At 36.6% G+C, this 18,746-nt stretch overlaps 1 protein-coding gene across 1 annotated transcript in view; it reads right to left on the bottom strand.

The window, feature by feature from the left end:
• SUZ12 (SUZ12 polycomb repressive complex 2 subunit) overlaps positions 1 to 18,746 on the bottom strand; it is a 54,875-nt gene that overhangs the window by 28,553 nt on the left and 7,576 nt on the right. The window contains exons 4-6 of the mRNA XM_050920710.1: positions 14,277 to 14,345; positions 4,862 to 4,911; positions 630 to 715 (exon numbers count right to left, since the gene is read on the bottom strand). Of these exons, the coding sequence (XP_050776667.1) occupies positions 630 to 715; positions 4,862 to 4,911; positions 14,277 to 14,345 (205 nt within the window). The remainder of the gene's footprint in view (positions 1 to 629; positions 716 to 4,861; positions 4,912 to 14,276; positions 14,346 to 18,746) is intronic.

Below are 18,746 nucleotides of genomic sequence, written 5' to 3'. Positions count from 1 at the left end.
TTATCTTCGTAACAATACAAGCGAGTAACAATGTTTTAAATGCAAACTACATTTTTTTTTTTATTGATGCAGTCTTAGCCCACCCACATTCATGAGGAAAAGTTTACCACTTAGTCAGATTTTTCAAGATCTGCAAGAAATCATCCTGAGAATTACAACTTTAGTTGAATGAATAAAAATTGGGCCTCCTAATATATAAATATACTCCAAAATATCTTGGCAGGCAAAAATGGAAAGTGAGAAGTTAATTTCCTTCCAAACACATGTCTAGATTAAAGACAGCATCCATAAGTTAAGTAGCTTTTCCTACAAGATTATTTTCAAGAGTGCTCAGTACTGGTCAACTCTGCTCTTGGAGAAATCAGTGGTAAAACTCCCAGTGACTTCAGTCAGAGCAGAATAAAGCCAATGTTAAGTGCTTTTGAAAATTCCATCCATAATCAACAGAAAGTAATTTAGACAGGTACTGTTCTCTAGTAGTAATGTAAGTTTAAGATCAATTTAATCTCTTAACTGAAGCATCATGCTGTCATTAACTAACATTACCAACCTGGAGGATAAAGAGATGTTTAGGAATCAATTAAGCTTTGCACTTTAATATTTGTTAAATGTTTCTCCAGTCATGTTACCTTTCTTTTCTTGTGGCAAACTTTCACAAGCAGTACTTCCAGGGTGACAGAATTTTGTTCATTCTCTGAGTTTTGTGATGGCTTATCTAAACAGAAAAATATTTTAAGTCTTGAAAAAATAACTATTCAGTGCCATAAGTTTATTGGAGATTTTTTTTAAAAATCACTGCCATTTTCACAAACAAGGACTTACTGCAAAGTTCTAAAGTCACACGCTCACTGAAATTTCAGTGCTCCTCATCTTGAGAAAGAACTTTACTTTGTACTCCATTATTAGCAGATTGAAAATGTAAGTTGATCTGTAATGTTTGAAAGTTTAAGCAGAACAGGCCAAACTCACTTCCATTGGTCTTTTTTTAGCTCTTGGTTATTAGTAAAGTACAACTCTAGTTTCAACTCTCCTTTTAAATAAAGGAAACAGCCAGTAAAAAAACTGAATAATTTACCTATAACTGGAGTTATCCAAATAGGTCTCCCTCACAGATTCACATGCCAAAATACAGTTTACATCATAAACATGTACCCAATACGGCTATAACTAAAAACTGTAACTGAGGGTACTGTACAGGTTCATAGTACAGCCCAGAGGCAAAGTAGAACATTCACCAACCACAATCTTCTAAAGCAATAGGAAAGAAAGGGTGAATGTGGATTTGTTAAGAAAAGCCAGAAAACTCGTTTCAGGTGAGTGACATAAATTTCCCATAAAAAATTCTTATTTACTCCTCCCAAATCTACAATTTACTTTGCATCTTTGCCAAGGACCCAAATGCCATCAGTTAGAAATATCAACCCCAAGAAGAGTGTCAGAGACCAAGAGAACTGAAAAAAAAAATGCAGTTTAAAATAAATAATTTTACAATCCCTGTGCTACAGATTTTCCAATTGATGTAATCTTCAGGGTGTTTACTACCAGTAGTATGATCAGCAATGCCAATAAAAATCTGTGTCAAAACACATTTACAGTATAAATAAAGGCCTCATCCTGTGAATATAAGATATTCTCTAACAAGAAAGCATTAATTTAGAATGTGTGTTTTGCGTAAGAAAACTTTAAATTTTACTTTGTACATGATTTAAAGATGAACTTTCTGAAAGACAAGTTCAGTCTCTGGCAATATAGACTGACCAGTCCAGCACTGAACAGATCTCTTCAGATCTAACGCTGTTCTCTTAAAACTGAAATTTAGAACCATGATAAAGTAAAATACAACTATTTCAGACAATTTGAATGTAGTGGGAACTAGTCTATTTTACTGATCTGCTAGTTATTAAGTAAATTAACCTCTGCATTATATCAAATCCTTATTAAACTAACTGGCAACATTCCTGAAGTCCAATTCTTTTCTTTTTTACTCATCTGAATATTTTTTTCTGCAAATGTATTTCAGAGCACTATTCATGGTTCTAGGTGCTTGTGTAAATACAAATATAACTAAAAGATTAAAAAAATCCCAAACCCAGTAATTTATTTACCCACGCTAACTCCAGCCAAAATAAAAACTGCCACAACACCCACTATATAAAAAAGTACATCTCACACCATGGCTTCATGAAAAGCAGTGAAACAGATGGTCTTACAATGTGCTTTCTGCATTTTGCACCACTGAACCAGACAACCATATTCTTCACTAACTTAGTTTCTAAAGAGTTAAGATGCATACCCAGAGAACATCACAATAGTATGACGACAACAAAGGCAGATAACTGTAGAAAGGTCTACATCCAAAATAAGGTTTTGCTCTTGATCAGCACAGATTTGACAGGCAGTCTTGGTCAAAGCTGCTACCTTGAACCATCAGTGACAGCTAGATGCTAACACTTAAAATTGCAGCAGTATATCCAGTTTATTACTCAGTTTCACAATCAAAGGACTTTCATAATCTGCCCATTTCTTCTAGTTGCCATCCCCACTCTATTAGCTCAGGATACACCCAGTCTTATCTGAGTTAAGCTTAAACCAACTAGCCCTCATCCAAAGCCAAAGTCTCAGACACCAAGTAAAATGTTCAACCACACCTATCAGAACAGATGAGACAGCAAAGAGTTGTGAGCATACTAGAGACCATGCCCTGTGTCTCCTAACTAGCCTTCCTACTGGCATTATATTTACACTGAACAAGCATGATTTGTTTTTAATTTAGTAACAACCTTGGTAGTGCATCTGAAAATTTTAATTACTTACAGGGATATTAGCAACCTTAAGAACTGTAATGGATTTACTTGCTTTTTAGTTTTAAGAGACTCTTTCGCTGTTAATTTGAAAATTAATCCTGTTCAGGCAAGTATGTACAACGTTCACAGAAAGACATTCCTATCAAATATCACCTACCAGCACATATACAAAAAAACCATAGTGTGTTTAATTTGCAAATTAAAAAATAGTTAGCATTATTCTGAGAGCTTCTGGAATCATTTTTACTATCACACCAAAAAAGCATGTCAATGGCTAGTCTGTCATAAAACTTTCTATATTTAGTATTCACTACTGCTCGTGAGAGATGTTCTTTAGGATGAACATGCAATCATTGTTCTCACTATGCATAGTCCTCTACTGAAATAGCAGCACCAGTGTATGAGGATTTCATGGTTAAACAGTGCAGTCACATTACCAACAGTCATAGCATATTTGCTATAAATCATTCTAACAGCTTGAAAAATCTGCTCAAATCTACTAACACAGGGAGTCTAAGTCAGAAATTAAATTAAAAGACAGGGTCTGACAGCAGGGCCCTTAGAGAGCACCCATGGATCCCCATTCTATACATCATCTATTTGAAGTTGTGTATAGTGTGCTTCCCATTAGATGTTGTCCGTAGGCTATACGAGGGAGGAATGGATCATTAGGTGTCTGAAGCTAGACTACAGCACTATACATTCCTTCCCCCAACCCGCATCATCTGCCAGGCCCTGGGGAGCAAACAATGATTTCTTTTGCTTCTGTTCTCACCACAGGGTATGGGGGGGGTCCCTGATCTCCTTGTTGCTTCCATGATAAAGCATTACAGTAGAGGCAACAAGTTGAAAGATTCCCGAGGGAATAAACAGAAGGTGAGTATTCCCAAATGGAATCAGGGCAGCAGTGGGACCAGCACTCTTCTTTGAATATTCCTCTTCAAATCCACAAAAAGAACACTCAGAACTATTCCTAGATCAAGGGAGCAAGACGCATTCACCAAAACAAAATTCCTATTTCTCACTGACAAAATAGTTTTTCAAATCCAGATGCTACTAACCATAATTTAAGTGTATTTTGGAACAATTTCCAGGCCAAGTAAAGTATACAAAATGTTCAGAGAGCATAAATGTCTGGAGATACAACTACCAATACTAAAAATACAGATCTTTAAGTGAGCTGAACATTTTTTGAATAATATAAAAAAGGTCATTAATAGAATATGTGTTCCTTTAAAAGTTGGAAATATATGTTTTAAAATAAAATATTTTGAAGTCATCTTCTTTTACTTATCTGCATGGAACTGAGTTCGGGTATGTAAGAGTTAATAAATAAATATCTAAAGCATGGCAAAGAACACAGCTTCCTGTTCTAACTGAAGGAGAAACAGAACCACGACTCTGGTCTTGTAGTTCAAGAACTCTTAACTTTTTGTGAAGTTAAGGCTGCACATATTATACATACAGATATTTACAATTGTAAATCATTAGCAAAATATAAGATTATTTCAATTCATCTTTAAAGATCTAGGTATAGCATTTTCAGTCTCATTTCTGGACTATATTTTATATCAATGAAAACATTCTTCCAACTTTGTGGAACCTCGAAATATTAATTTAGCATTTCTTGGGTTTTGTTGTTCCACTTCAAATTCCCAAGAAAACCTGAAGAATTCCATATGGATGCTTGCTTAAAGAGAACAACTCTACTTTTATCTATTAATAACTGTTTAAAAGCACGACAAAGACTTTAAGCTTTTAATAGAATCTGCATGTACTCAGTGAAAGTCTGCAACATTTTATTGCTTAGTATTAATGTCACAAAGCACTTATCTAAAGTACACATGAGAAGGTACACATTTTTCTATTGTAAAAAGTAAAAATATGTAAGTATTGTGCTAGTCGGATAGTTGAGCTCAAAGCAATTAAATACACTGTACCAACATCTGGGATTTTAATATATGGCAAATCTATTCAGCTCAAGTGTACCACCAATACTGAATTTAAGAGGTTTATTATACATTATAATCTAGTATAATGAATTTTAACAGACATACCATTTTTATGGAAGAAACCAGTAAATGTGAGTTGCAGATGGGCAGACAAGCTAAACAGGAAAAAAAAAGTTGTTAGAATACATAGGTATTTTTGCCTCAAAAAAATCACAGGTTATTCAGTACATTATTCCTCAGAATCAATCTATAACCAGAATCAGATCTATAATCAATAAGTGAATAAATTGTCTCCTATTCACTAAGTAACTTCCAGAGCTTCAGCATATATAATATAGGAGCTGGATGCAAATTTTAAGACAAACTTCTTTGCATACAGAAAAGTACCCCTGCGTGGATCAGCATTTTCAGAAGGCAGAGGGTTTGACCACTACCTTAGGCCTTGGCTACACTGGCACTTTACAGCGCTGCAACTTTCACACTCAGGGGTGTGAAAAACACCCCCCGAGCGCTGCAAGATACAGCGCTGTAAAGCCTCAGTGCAAACAGTGCCGCAGCGCTGGGAGCATGGCTGCGCTGCGGCACAGCGTGGCTCCCAGCGCTGCAAGCTATACCCATAGAGGATGTGGAGTACGTGCAGCACTGGGAGAGCTCTCTCCCAACACTGGCGCTGCGACCACACTCGAAACTTCAAAGCGCTGCCGTGGCAGCGCTTTGAAGTGCAAGTGTAGCCATACTCTGTATGAATACTCAGTGCCTGAAGACAAGGGTTTGAGGGTGTATTTTGTAATATACTACACACAAAATCTATGCTAAAAGAACATTCTGATTGAAATGTCAGGCACTCAAAAGTTAGGAAGTGATAGAATTAGAGTTGCCTGTGCATAAGCACTATGATACAGTCTTCCATTACATAGCCACATACTATATTTTCCCCACAGGGCCCCAGTATTAGTGCACAGGATGAATCTGCCCTGGGAATGAATCAGGGCTGTGTAAAAAGAGAGGCTGCTATCTGTAAAATCCCTACTTCATTTGCTGAAGTTAGAAGACATGTGGTGTATAAGGTGGGGGACTGCAGGAACAGAAAGGACTGTCTCATGGTTATGGCAGTTGAAAGCCATCCCAACCGCCTTGTCACTCTTCTGTCACCTTGCCTCCAAGTCCCAGCCCTGCTCCCCTAAACAGTCTCAGCCTTCCATATCCCCCTCCCCCAAACCTCCCCAGACTCCTTGTCATAATTTACTCCATTCTTTCTTCCCAGTCTGGCTTTTGTCCCCGCTGCATTCCAATCACACTGCTTCCTCCTCCAGCCTGGGTTCCAGCAAGGTGGTTAATTGAGTGACATGACAGGCTCCCTGCTCACAGTTCCACTGGCCAGCTCCAGCCCGCAGCAGCCATTACAGAGAAAGTCTGGCTCTCTCACCTGTAGCCCTGGGCTAAGCATACTCAGTCACTGTGGCAATGGCATGTGCAATCTGGTGAGCACGAGGAGCTGTGAGAGGCTCAAGCATGCGCAGTGAGATTTAGCTGCTAAAATCCAAGAAGTCCCTACTAAGCACACGTGACCTACAGTTTTTCAAAGGCTGCTTATAACTATTTTCATGGGATAGCAAAAGGCACAATTCTGAAGTCAGGTAAAATTATTAGCAACTGAAAATCGGATCTTATGACAACTGATGGTCAACCTTAATAGGTGGGACTAGCAGCCCCACCTTTAATACACATACAACCTCCCACATGCGCAGTTAATGGTTTGATTACTGTGTATTTTATATTACTGTAGTTTATTACACAGATCATCCTGCTTTTCGTATTATACTACTTTAAGATTTGAATACGGTGGATTTACTAAACTCAGAATGAGGTAATTTAATATATTTGGATAAGGTTGAAAAATGAAAATGAAATTATTCCAGAAATAGCTGTCACTCTATGACCAGGCGTTAAAAATCTGAATATGCTTAAGTCCTCTACATACAGAATCTATAATATTTGATGAAATATTGTTATATTGGATAGTGCCCCATATAAGTCACAACAGCATTCAAATCATTTAATTTGAGGCAGCTGGGAATCCTAAATAACTTCACTCAATTTTTTTCCCCCCAGTATGGCCCGTGAGGCTCCAGAACCATTTAGAACCCAGCAGAATAAATAAAATTGATGGGTTTAAAAAAAAAAACAGATTTAAATTGAATTTTTAATTTACCTTTTCCCCAAAACTATTTAAAGTTAAATTTGAAATTCTGATAATCTATGTTAAGGTCTAAACATACTATAATATTAAGCAATACATACTTGCTGCCAAACTTTTAATGAAAATCAAACCACTGAACTAGTGGAAGTCATTGGTTAAGCAACTAGAACCAGAGTTTTGCTGAAGTGCTAAACCAGCTTTTGACAACAGCAGCCTCTTCTGCAGTTGCAGAGAGAATATATTTTTCATTTCAGTTTATTCAGCTAGTTCAGTTCTGTGACTATGTCACTCAAATTAAAAACTGACGGGAAGCTGAAAGAGCAGGAAAGCTTGTTTTCCCTCTTCCAACGTATGAATAAACCTAGGTGTTAAGAGGATGACATCTATTTGTCCTAAAATACTGAAGGACATGGTGACCAGAAATATTCAGTTCAATTCACTAACTACAGATAATACTTGCTTAGTTTTAAATGCAGAATATATTTTGATAATTGTTTTATTTTTATGCACCTGGTATACTTAAAGTAGTTTTAATAAAAAAAGCTAGTTTTGTACACTTTAAAATTCTAATTTCCATCCAAGTATAGCTTGACAAATCACAAGTAAAAAAAATCTAGTAAAGAAACATATCATTCAGCATTTTCTACATAAAAAAAATCAAGTATCTAATAGACATTATTTAAGAAAGAGAGAGAGACACAGATACTTCCAGGTTAGCAAAAAATACCACCATATTTAGTGTAAAGGCTAAATTTCACTGTAAATCAACATGTTTTAACACTTCTCTTTAGAAAAATAATTTAAAAATAAAATTGCAAAAAAAAATTAAAAATAGGTTTAAATCAAGATTTCCTGCTTGATTTAAATGGCTTTGAGTTAAAAAAAATCAAATCGACCCTAGAACACAGACTTTTCTAGAGGTGCTTTGTCAGTGCATGACAAGTATTTCCTGAAATTCTCAAACTATTGATGTTTTAATAAGTACCCCAATTGCTTTAGTATTTACAAGACAATGCTTGCACTGACTTGTATATTACATCAGAGTGAAAGAATGTTATAGTGCCAGACTGCATCATCATCAGGAGGATGAGGACTTGATTTTATATTTTGAAAAGTTGAAGTTTAGTAGAGAGAGCAAAGCAAAACATTTTGGTGTTAGGCCAAACAGAAATGTATTTTAAAACTTGGATATTTTGCTTCAGTAAGGTCACAGAACAATCCTTGGAAACCAGAGATCCATCTGGCTTATTTGAAATAAGCAATATTTTTACAATACACAATTGTAACCAAAACGAATTTAACTGGATTAGTGAATAAACTAACTGTTTAGTTATTGATTTACAGAATTCCCAAAATAAGCTGATTTCAATGTAGCACATGTGCTTCATAACCAATTTTCAGCTAATATTTTACAAAACTTTGCAAAACATACTTTCCCTCAGAGGCCTATAAAGAAGAGTGCAAAAAGCACATTTGAATGATTCTCAGGGCTTGTCTACATCACAAAGTTGCAGCGCTGGTGAGGGGGTTACAGCGCTGCAACTTAGGAGGTGTACACATCTGCAGGGCATCACCAGCGCTGCAACTCCCTGTTTGCAGCGCTGGCCGTACTCCCGTTTTGTCTCGGGTGTAGAGGATCCAGCGCTGGTAATCAAGTGTAGACACTTACCAGCGCTTTTCTTGACCTCCGTGGAATAAGCAGGTATCCCAGCATACCTGAGGAAGCCTCTGGTAATCAAGCTGGTCTCCTTCCCCGGTTTGCTCTCGCGTTCCCCGAACCCCAAGCAAGCAGGTTTCCTTCCCTGCGGTTTGCAGGGTGGTTCGGGGAACGGGAGAGCAAACCGCGGCAAAGCTGGTCTCCTTCCCCGGTTTGCTCTCGCGTTCCCCGAACCCCCGAGCAAGCAGGTCTCCTTCCCTGTGGTTTGCAGGGTGGTTCGGGGAACGGGAGAGCAAACCGCGGCAAAGCTGGTCTCCTTCCCCGGTTTGCTCTCGCGTTCCCCGAACCCCCGTGCAAGCAGGTCTCCTTCCCTGCGGTTTGCAGGGGGGTTCGGGAAACGCGAGAGCAAACCGCGGCGAAGCTGGTCTCCTTCCCCGGTTTGCTCTCGCGTTCCCCGAACCCCCGAGCAAGCAGGTCTCCTTCCCTGCGGTTTGCAGGGGGGTTCGGGGAACGCGAGAGCAAACCGCGGCGAAGCTGGTCTCCTTCCCCGGTTTGCTCTCGCGTTCCCCGAACCCCCGTGCAAGCAGGTCTCCTTCCCTGCGGTTTGCAGGGGGGGTCGGGAAACATGAGAGCAAACCGCAGTGAAGCTGGTCTCCTTCCCCGGTTTGCTCTCGCGTTCCCCGAACCCCCCTTGAAGTCGCCCAACAGCGCTGCAGTGTGGCCACATCTAACACCATTTGCAGCGCTGGTTGCTGTAAGTGTGGCCACTCTGCAGCGCTGGCCCTATACAGCTGTACTAATACAGCTGTAACAACCAGCGCTACAAAATTGTAGATGTAGACATACCCTCAGTTTGTGAAAAAGCTTCTTTAATGTTCTGGTTTGTCACGCATGTTACAATCTTTCCACTGTCTGGCTCCATTCCATAATTTATAGAAAGCATAAAATTTCATAAATTAAACACAACCTATAGAAATGTTTTAGCTGATTATCAATAGTTTTTGCACTGAAGAATATAAAACCAGCACAAAGAACTAAATGTGACCTGTTCATCAGGATACACCATACCCCATAGCAATATAATTACTGTGGACATTCATAAAAAGCGTTAATGAAATTCCACCATATTCCTTCCTAAAATACTAAGGTAGCTCAATGTCTTACTTAGGATAGGGAAGAAATTCTAATTTTCATTCACTGGAATTGCACCTAAAACCTCAGAAGTACAATGTATGCTTTAGTGTCTTCCCATCATAATTTCTACCAACTGCTTATATGTTATTCATTTGCTCTATTAATGAATACAGATTTAATATTTTTGGATTGAGAGAGTATGGTGAAGTGTTCTGTACTTATGATATCCATCAACTAAAACTGTGAGGCCTCTACTACAATTCTTGTTCATTAGAGTATAGTGCACCAAATGCTTAATAGTAGCAAAATGGTCACAATGTCAAGAATCTCAGAATACTGCTGGAACCAAAATGTATAATCACCAGCAAAATCTTTAGGGGTCTCCAATTGAAACTATTAAGTGCAATTGTAATTACTGAGACATCAGATACTTAATGAAAGGAGCAGTGTTTATTGCATATGTTAGATGTCTGCAATATTAACAGATGAAAGGGAATCCAACCCTTCCAATCTGGTATGGAAAGTAAACATAGGAAACTAAATTAAAATACAAGTCTGCATGAATTACTGATTTGAGGATTTTTATTTTCAGTTCACCTATACAAGTCAAATTCAAGTGAAGTATATATTGTGCACATTCCAAAACGCTGACAGTTAATGGGACAGATATCAACTTACTTTCAAAGAAGTGTGATTTCTTTTATCAGTTACTGTCACAAAACACTAATTGAGTGATGAGATATTTTTAAAAATTGTTTACTTTTTGCATTTGAGAGTTCTCTGCAAGCAGTCAGTTTCACTCTCCCTCTCAAGTCTGAGTCTTTCAGTACAGCAGAAAGCAGCTTTATAAAAACAGGAGTATAGCTATAAACTTACAGTAAGTTGCTCAGGATAGGTATAGGATGTGCAACTATTTTTAGCTATTTAAGAGCCACTTTCATTTTCTTAAAGTTTCCAATGTTTTATACCTGAGCTGTTTAAAGTTGATTTGCACTGTAATTTGTTATAAAGTCAGTCCAGATACACTTCTTTGGAAATCAATTAAGCTATTAATTGGATATAGAAAACCAAAATAAAATTATGTTTCAAAGACCTTTTGCCCGCTGTTGGCCATTATGTCAATAACTGATTGTGGTTTATGGAGACAACATACTAGTTACCTGAATATCCGTTTTTCTACAACCATCACAATGTCAAAATAAGCAGAAGTGTGTCACTCCAAGTTTTAGATTTGCTATGTTCAACTTTGAAGTTTTCCAATTATGATGTCAGACCTTGCCAAGTAAGAGCTGACATCTCAAATACTTCTACTGGAGCAGGAAGATGCACAGCTTACTCTATTTTAAATGTCTGCTGTACAAGATCAAAATGGAAACAAAATAAAGCTAATACTCTAAAGCAGTGGTGGGCAATCTGTGGCCCAGGATGGTAATACACTGGCAGGCTGCAAGACAGTTTGTTCACACTGATCGTCCGCAGGTACGGCTGCCCACAGCTCCCAGTGGCTACGGTTCACCATTCCCAGCCAACAGGGAGCTGCAGGAAGCAGCGCAGGATGCAGAGACATGCTGGCTGCCACTTCCCGCAGCTCCCGTTGGCTGGGAACAGCAAACCGTGGCCACTGGGAGCTGTGGGCAGCTCTGCCTGAGGATGGTGAATGTAAACAAACTGTCTTGCAGCCTGCCAGTGGATTACCATCCTGGCCACTGGATGCCCACCACTGCTCTAAAGGATCCAAATGCTTTTAAAAAAAATTAGATTCAAACCTTTACACTCTTTAGAAATGTTTAGTTCCACCTACATGAATCTACACAAGTATGCTTTTCTTAATGCCACATTTTAAACTCACCTGGTTTGCTTACTTCCACAATGCCAAACTGCAAAACTTACTAAATTTAGCTATGCATTTATTAAACCCACCATTTCATTGCTTAATACCATATTTTTTTTCCCAAATGCACAGCAATAATTCTCACTGAGCAAGTCAAATATGATGTTCACAATTTAAGATCAGCCTTCTTTCTTCTCTGCATAAATTTTTTTTTAAATGCTTCTTTAAAGAAAAGCCCTCCCCCCACACCCAACAGTTCAAGCACTGCTGAGAGAAGCATATAAAATTTTTTAAAATGTACCTATGTGGGCTCGGATCAAACAAAAAGCCTCAGACCAAAGGAGGTTTTCTCTCCCCTAGCCCAGCAGATGAGAATAGAGGGTTATGGTGGAAATCCTGCAATCTTTAATGAACAGCTTTCACTACAACAAGCACCATAATAGAATAAGAAAAGGCCATTAAAGGTAATGAAATTAATAGGGCTGTCGATTAATCATGGTTAACTCACATGATTAACTCAAAAAAATTAATCATGAATGATTGCAGTTTTAATCACACTGTTAAGTGAAAGAACACCAAGTGAAATGTATTAAATATTTTTGGACGTTTTTCTACATTTTCAAATATATTGATTTCAATTACAACACAGAATACAAAGTGTATAGTTCTCAGTTTATATTATTTTTAATATTTGCACTCTAAAAATGATAAAATAGTATTTTGCAGTTCACCTCGTACAAGTACTGAGTGCAATCTCTTTATCGTGAAAGTGCAACTTACAAATGTAGATTTTTTTTTTGTTATATAACTGCACTCAAAACCAAAACAATGTCGAACTTCAGAGCTTACAAGTCCACATAGTCCTACTTCTTATTCAGTCATTGCAAAGACAAACAAACTTATTTACATTTTCGGGACATAATGCTGCCTGATTATTTACAATGTCACCTGAAAATGAGAACAGGCGTCCGCATGGCATTTTTGTAACCGGCATTGTAATGTCTTTACATGCTAGATACCCTAAACATTCATGTACCCCTTCATGATTCGGCCACCATTCCAGAGGACATGCTTCCATGCTCATGCTGCTCATCAAAAAACAATAAAGTGTTAATTAAAATCGTGACTGAACTGTTTGGGGGAGAATTGTAGTCTTCTGCTTTGTTTTACCCGCATTCTGCCATATATTTCATACTATAGCAGTCTCGGATGATGACCCAGCACACACTGTTAATTTTAAAAACACTTTCACTGTAGATTTGACAAAACAAAGAAGGTACCAATGTGACATTTCTAAAGATAACTACAGCACTCGATCCAAGGTTTAAGAATCTGAAGGGATGAGGCGTGGAGCATGCTTTCAGAAGTCTTAAAAGAGCAACACTCCGATGCAGAAACTATAGAATCTGAAAAAGAATCATCAAAAAAGAAAGAAAGTCAACCTTCTGCTGGTGACATCTGACTCAGATGGATGTCTCTACTGCTTTGGATTGTTAGCGAGCAGAACCTGTCATCAGCATGGACGCATGTCCTCTGGAATGGTGGCTGAAGCATGAAGGGACACATGAATCTTTAGCACATTTCACAGATAAATATCTTGTGACAGTGGCTACAACAGTGCCATGTGTGTTCTCACTTTCAGGTGACATTGTAAACAAGAAGCGGGCAGCATTATCGCCTGCAAATGTAACCAAACTTGTTTGTCTGAGCATTTGGCTGAACAAGCACCAGGACTGAGTAGACTTGTAGGCCTGTAAGTTTGCTTTATTGCTTTATTTCTGAATTCAAGTTTTTATTTATTTATTACACATAATTCTACATTTCTAAATTCAACTTTCATGAGAAAGACAATGCACTAGAGTACTTCCAATGGGGGAATTGAGAAAAATATATTTTTTTTACAGTGCAAATATTTGTAATAAAAATAAATATAAATATAAAGTAAGCACTGTACATGTTGTATTCTGTGTTGTAATTGAAAGCAATATATTTGAAAATGTAGAAAACATCCACAAATATTTAAATTAACAGTATTCTATTATGGTTTGATCATGCGATTAATCTTTTTGATTGCTTTTTTTTCCCACAGCCCTAGAAAATAAGTTTATTTTATTAAGAGCACTGTAAAAGTAAATTACAGAGTTCTAAAATACAGGCACTTCAATATTTAAAAAGTTGCTAAATTCATTCAATGAAAATTTTAATTTCTTTTCGTAAAGACCAGGAATAAAAGAACCTGTGAAAGCAGCAAGAAGAGCAGAAACTAATCACAGGAAAAATGAGAATATTACAGTCAGAATCTTTTATAAATAAAGACCATGAAAATCTTCTCCACTGCTTAAATATAATTTTCATGGATCAGTTGCTGACACTGCAACTCAGTTAAGCGCAAGTTTGTTTTTATTTTTTAAAAGCTAACAAAGACGCTTAAGGTGCTTGAAATACGAACAGTAGCAATACTGGAAAGTCTATCCCAACAGAAAGCCAGATTCTTTGTAACCTTGTCTTTTATGCTCTCAATTTCTTATATTTTGCAAGTACTCAAACTATTAGAGTGCATATACATCAAATATTAATTGGATGCTACATTGCACTCATGTGGCAGGGTACTATACCTTGTAATAATCACTCCCTTTTATCCTGTTCCCTCATTGACAGCCATACATGACTTATTGATAAAAATATGAGCAGGTAATACCTGTGAGACTCTTGCTCTCCCTTCATTTTCTCTACTTTTGATAACATGTCATCTACTTTGAACGTTTTCCTGTGGAAAAATAAAAGGCATGAATAGTAGGTAATTTTCATTTTAGAGGTATTTTCTTTATATACAATATTAACTGAAATAAAAATTCTGATTCTACTAAACAAATTTCACTATACACATCCGCTTCTTCAAATACTGGTTTAACCTGCTGTTCTAATTTCTCCCTCCTAAAAAGAGGCCCAAGAAGTCAAAGACAACTGCTTGAAAAGCTGCACCTCAGTATCCTAATCACAGGACTAATTACTAAACTATCAGAAATTGAAATTATAGAATTTTGTAGAGCAACACAATTTAATGCTAAGACACTCTTCAATATCAACAAAACAGCTAGATAGGAGTCCATTCAAACTTTGGTACAAATATGTTTTACTAAAAATGGCATTTAATATTATTTAGAAAAAAATCAACCTCCTTACACTGACTGCCATGCCAACTATCAACATAAACATCTTCTCTCAGGTTGTCCCAAATCAATCATATATAAGGATTAGAAATATGGTTACTATGTGGCAGAAGTGGGTCTATTTAAATTTAATTCTTGAAAGATTATTTCTTTCCTCAGCACGGTGAATTAATGAACATAATATAAAAGTGACATTCACTAACTCATTTTCCTCTGAATATTTTTCAGAGGAAAATGAGTTTACAGCTTAAGGAATAATCACATTACATGTTTTCCCCTGTCAGGTATTAACATCAGCTTATTTATCCTTTTCTATCTTATATGACACAGTATTCAGCAATGGGCATTAAGCTGTAAACAACATTCCAGGGCAAAGGTTATTCAAAATTTGTCAGAAGTAGTCCTCCAATTCTCTTTAATAGGAAGACTGAAGTTCCATCCTGGATTCCAGCAAGGTTCTTTAGATTGACTAGTACTAGACTCTCAAGATAAATGCACTTATCCACACACTAACAGCAAATGCAGCCCCGCCTTACATTTCTCTTCCTAGTCTAAGCAAAGCAGATGGAGAAGAAAAAGGAATGTTTTTCTGCCCGATACAAGGTCTCTTACCATAAAACAGGTAGTGAACATGAAAGGTTTGTCTACACAAGGTTTGGGGCGTTTTTTTAGCCAGAAGCCCATGGTCAAACCAACAGTCCAGACAGGGCTTCCAGCAGACACCATATTAACTACCAAGTTGTGTAACTCTGTACAGAACAAGTCTACATGGCACAATAGTTAGAGCTCCAAGTAAATCTTATTGGTATGTCTGCACTCATGCCCTTCCACTGCTATCACCAAAGAAGCTGACCAGGTGGTTATCAACAGTGGGATATTTATGGCAAAAGCCTAAGCAACAAGAGATCAGGGTAAAAATCAGAAAGTCATTTTAAAGCAATTAAATGAGCACTTTCTAGCTCTAAACTGATGCACAATAGAGATGCCTTTATAAAAATAGACTGGTGTGTAAACTGATTGAATCCTCATCCCCAAAGTCACAAAAAATATTCCCTTCAATGTTATAGGTTACACCAATGTAACCTTACACCAACAAGATTTTCCACATTTAGATTTAGAAAAGGCAATACTTGCATTTCTGGTAGTCTTGTTTTGCTGACATTTCACTGACTAAATGGTCACCAACATTAATTTAGATATTTGTATATTTAAAATGTAATGTGAAGAAGGGAGACCAAAACATTAATTAAAAGGTAAGTGTGACCTGGCAGCTTATCAAACTATTATTTCGATTCTTAAATGAACTATAACTACTTTATTCAAATCTTACTGATATTCAAATAGCATTTTAAAAAAATAAAGGTCTGCTATTTCAAAATCTACCACCAATGGGGCCAAATGCAATATTTACTATACAGATAAGTGTACCAATACCCTGAAAGTTGCCTTCACATCCATAATTTTTATTTTGATAACTTGCAAGTATGGTTTAATGCTATAATCTCAATATAAGCCTTTTATTAACTTTAGCATAGTTTATCCTACTCCACTGCAAATTTCTCATCTCATACTTCCTTTCTTTCTCCAGTTGCCTTTCTGAAACATTTACAAATTTACCTTCAATTCAATTAATTTATTAAGAAGCTCTACATTGGAAGTGTCATATTACAATGTTGCCAGAAATAAAGCTATTTAACACTTTATGAAGTTCCAGCTTGTACAAAATTTCAGTTGCTCAGGTTTTGATTTATGTTAAGCTGCTCACTTATTTGAGTGTTTAGCTAAAAATAGATTCATATTACTAGCAAAACCACAACAAAGTGATAATATTGGTCAAGCAACTCTCCACATACAAACTGACTCTCTCTCATGCTGGCGACATTGGTTAGAAAAGCAAACCACTATTTTTTTTGGAATAATTAATTCTAGACCATGAAACAGGAGATGGTCCTCTCAAACTAAGGCTCGGTAATAAAAGCAACTTTTTTCAACAGTGATTCAACTATACTTACTAAGTAATAGTCACCACATTCTCAGGTGAGAGATTACCAAAACTAGCACTGATATATTAAGCTTTGGGGGAAGAGCTTTTTGTTTTTCATTTTTTTAAAAGAGGAATTAGTTAAAAAACCCACAACCTTGAAAACAAGAGTAAAGAAATTAAAAGTAATCAGATTTGGCATGTGTGTTACTTAAGCATACCTTAACTTGTAATAATTAAAATCAGCTACTATTCTGAAGAATAGCACAAGTACAATCTTTAGAATGGTCCTAGGGATTATCTGGAATTACAATCCAGTGACCTTACATAATGCCAGATAAAGTAGTTATTACTTTTTTTATTACTGAACACCTAGGTGAACATAAGGACAAAATAGCATAACTACTATAAATGAAAAATTCTCTCTCCAGTGCACTATAATTCTTTAGCATATCAACAAGATACTGGATAAAGAGAATCAGTAAATTTATTTCTACTTTCAAGAAGCCTTTGACAGAATCTATTAAGAAAACTAAGGCCTTGACTACACTTGGAAATAGTCCTTGTTTGGCAAAGAGTGCAGCAGCACCATTACTAACTTAAATGTGGACAAGGGCATGCAAGGTTTATATACAATCAAGATTTACCTCTACATGTAATTGGGATTTCAAGCAGTGAGAATGCCCTTGTCTACACTGGTACAAGCCAATACCAATTGTTGAATGAGGGCTATTCCTCACCATAGACAAAGTTTTAGCAATCATGGCTCAAGAGCAAAGTTATGTCATTGATTAAAAAAATGGCTAAGTGACAAAGCAAAGGAATAAATGGTCAATTTTCAAGACATCAGAAGGTTAATAATGAGATGCCCCAGTTAGCTGTACTAGGACTGATGTTTAGTACATTTATTAAAGATGGGGAAAAAATTAAATAGTGAAGTAGCAACATTTGCATATGACAAAAGTAATTTCTCTCTTGCATTGACTACTCTGGTAATTCTGAGAGATTAAACAAGCTGGTGAAGGAGCAATATGATAAATGAAATGCAATGTAGTGCATATTTAAAATTATCTAAACTCTTAACACATTGTTAGATTTTAAATTATAGAACTCAGGAAAAAGAAAGTTTCCACTCAATACAAAGAGAGAGGCAAAAAACAAAACATCAGGGTGCTTAAAAATGGGATAGAATGTAACTTTGAAATATGCCATATACATATATCACTATAATATCAATGATATAACTTCATTTTAAGTACCGTTCTGGTAATCCTACCTAAGAGAGCAAAAAACAGAAGGGGTCCAGAGATAGACAGACAATGACTAGTCATGGAAGACTTCCATAAAAGGAAAGTGAGAAGAGTAGAACTAGATTTGTGTCATGTTGGACATTACATAACATGATAAGCACAGCTGAAATATCTGAAGACTAAAATATGTCACATTGTCATTGCAATGATTTTGTCATACACTGAAAATCTTGCAAGTTATCACCATTTACTGATGCTTGTGTCTCCCCCCCAGTCAAGCAGCACACATTTAACAATAAGAATAAAAATGGTAGTGTGCCTCAATATTAAAGCACAAGTTTCTCCAAACGTCTTTAATATTAATGTTTTGATAATAAGGACTGCTAACCAAAACCGACTTAGCAGTCCAAGTTGATAGGATAAGTGGTCACCCTTCTGCACTAAATAAATCATTACAAAACACAAAATACGTATTTAATTAAATACCAGTTTATCCTCAATATACATATATGTAACAACAGTATGACTTTTTGGGTACTTTTTCCCCCCAAAAGGTAAATTTTTAACACTCACTACAAAACTTCAAAATAGTTTGAAAACTAGAAAAATTCATGCTGTCTAAACTACTGCTTGAGTGAACAGGAAAAATCAGTTCTGTTAAAAAAAATAAAAAAATCCAAAAAAACACCACCCACCAAAATCTTAATTTTTGCTGGATTACAAGCAAAATGGACTGCATTTTGCTTTTAACAAAATGCAAAATGGAT

The sequence above is a fragment of the Gopherus flavomarginatus genome, chromosome 12, assembly GCF_025201925.1.
Source record: "Gopherus flavomarginatus isolate rGopFla2 chromosome 12, rGopFla2.mat.asm, whole genome shotgun sequence".
Classification (NCBI taxonomy): domain Eukaryota; kingdom Metazoa; phylum Chordata; order Testudines; family Testudinidae; genus Gopherus; species Gopherus flavomarginatus.
This window is presented reverse-complemented; position numbering and strand designations above follow the sequence as displayed.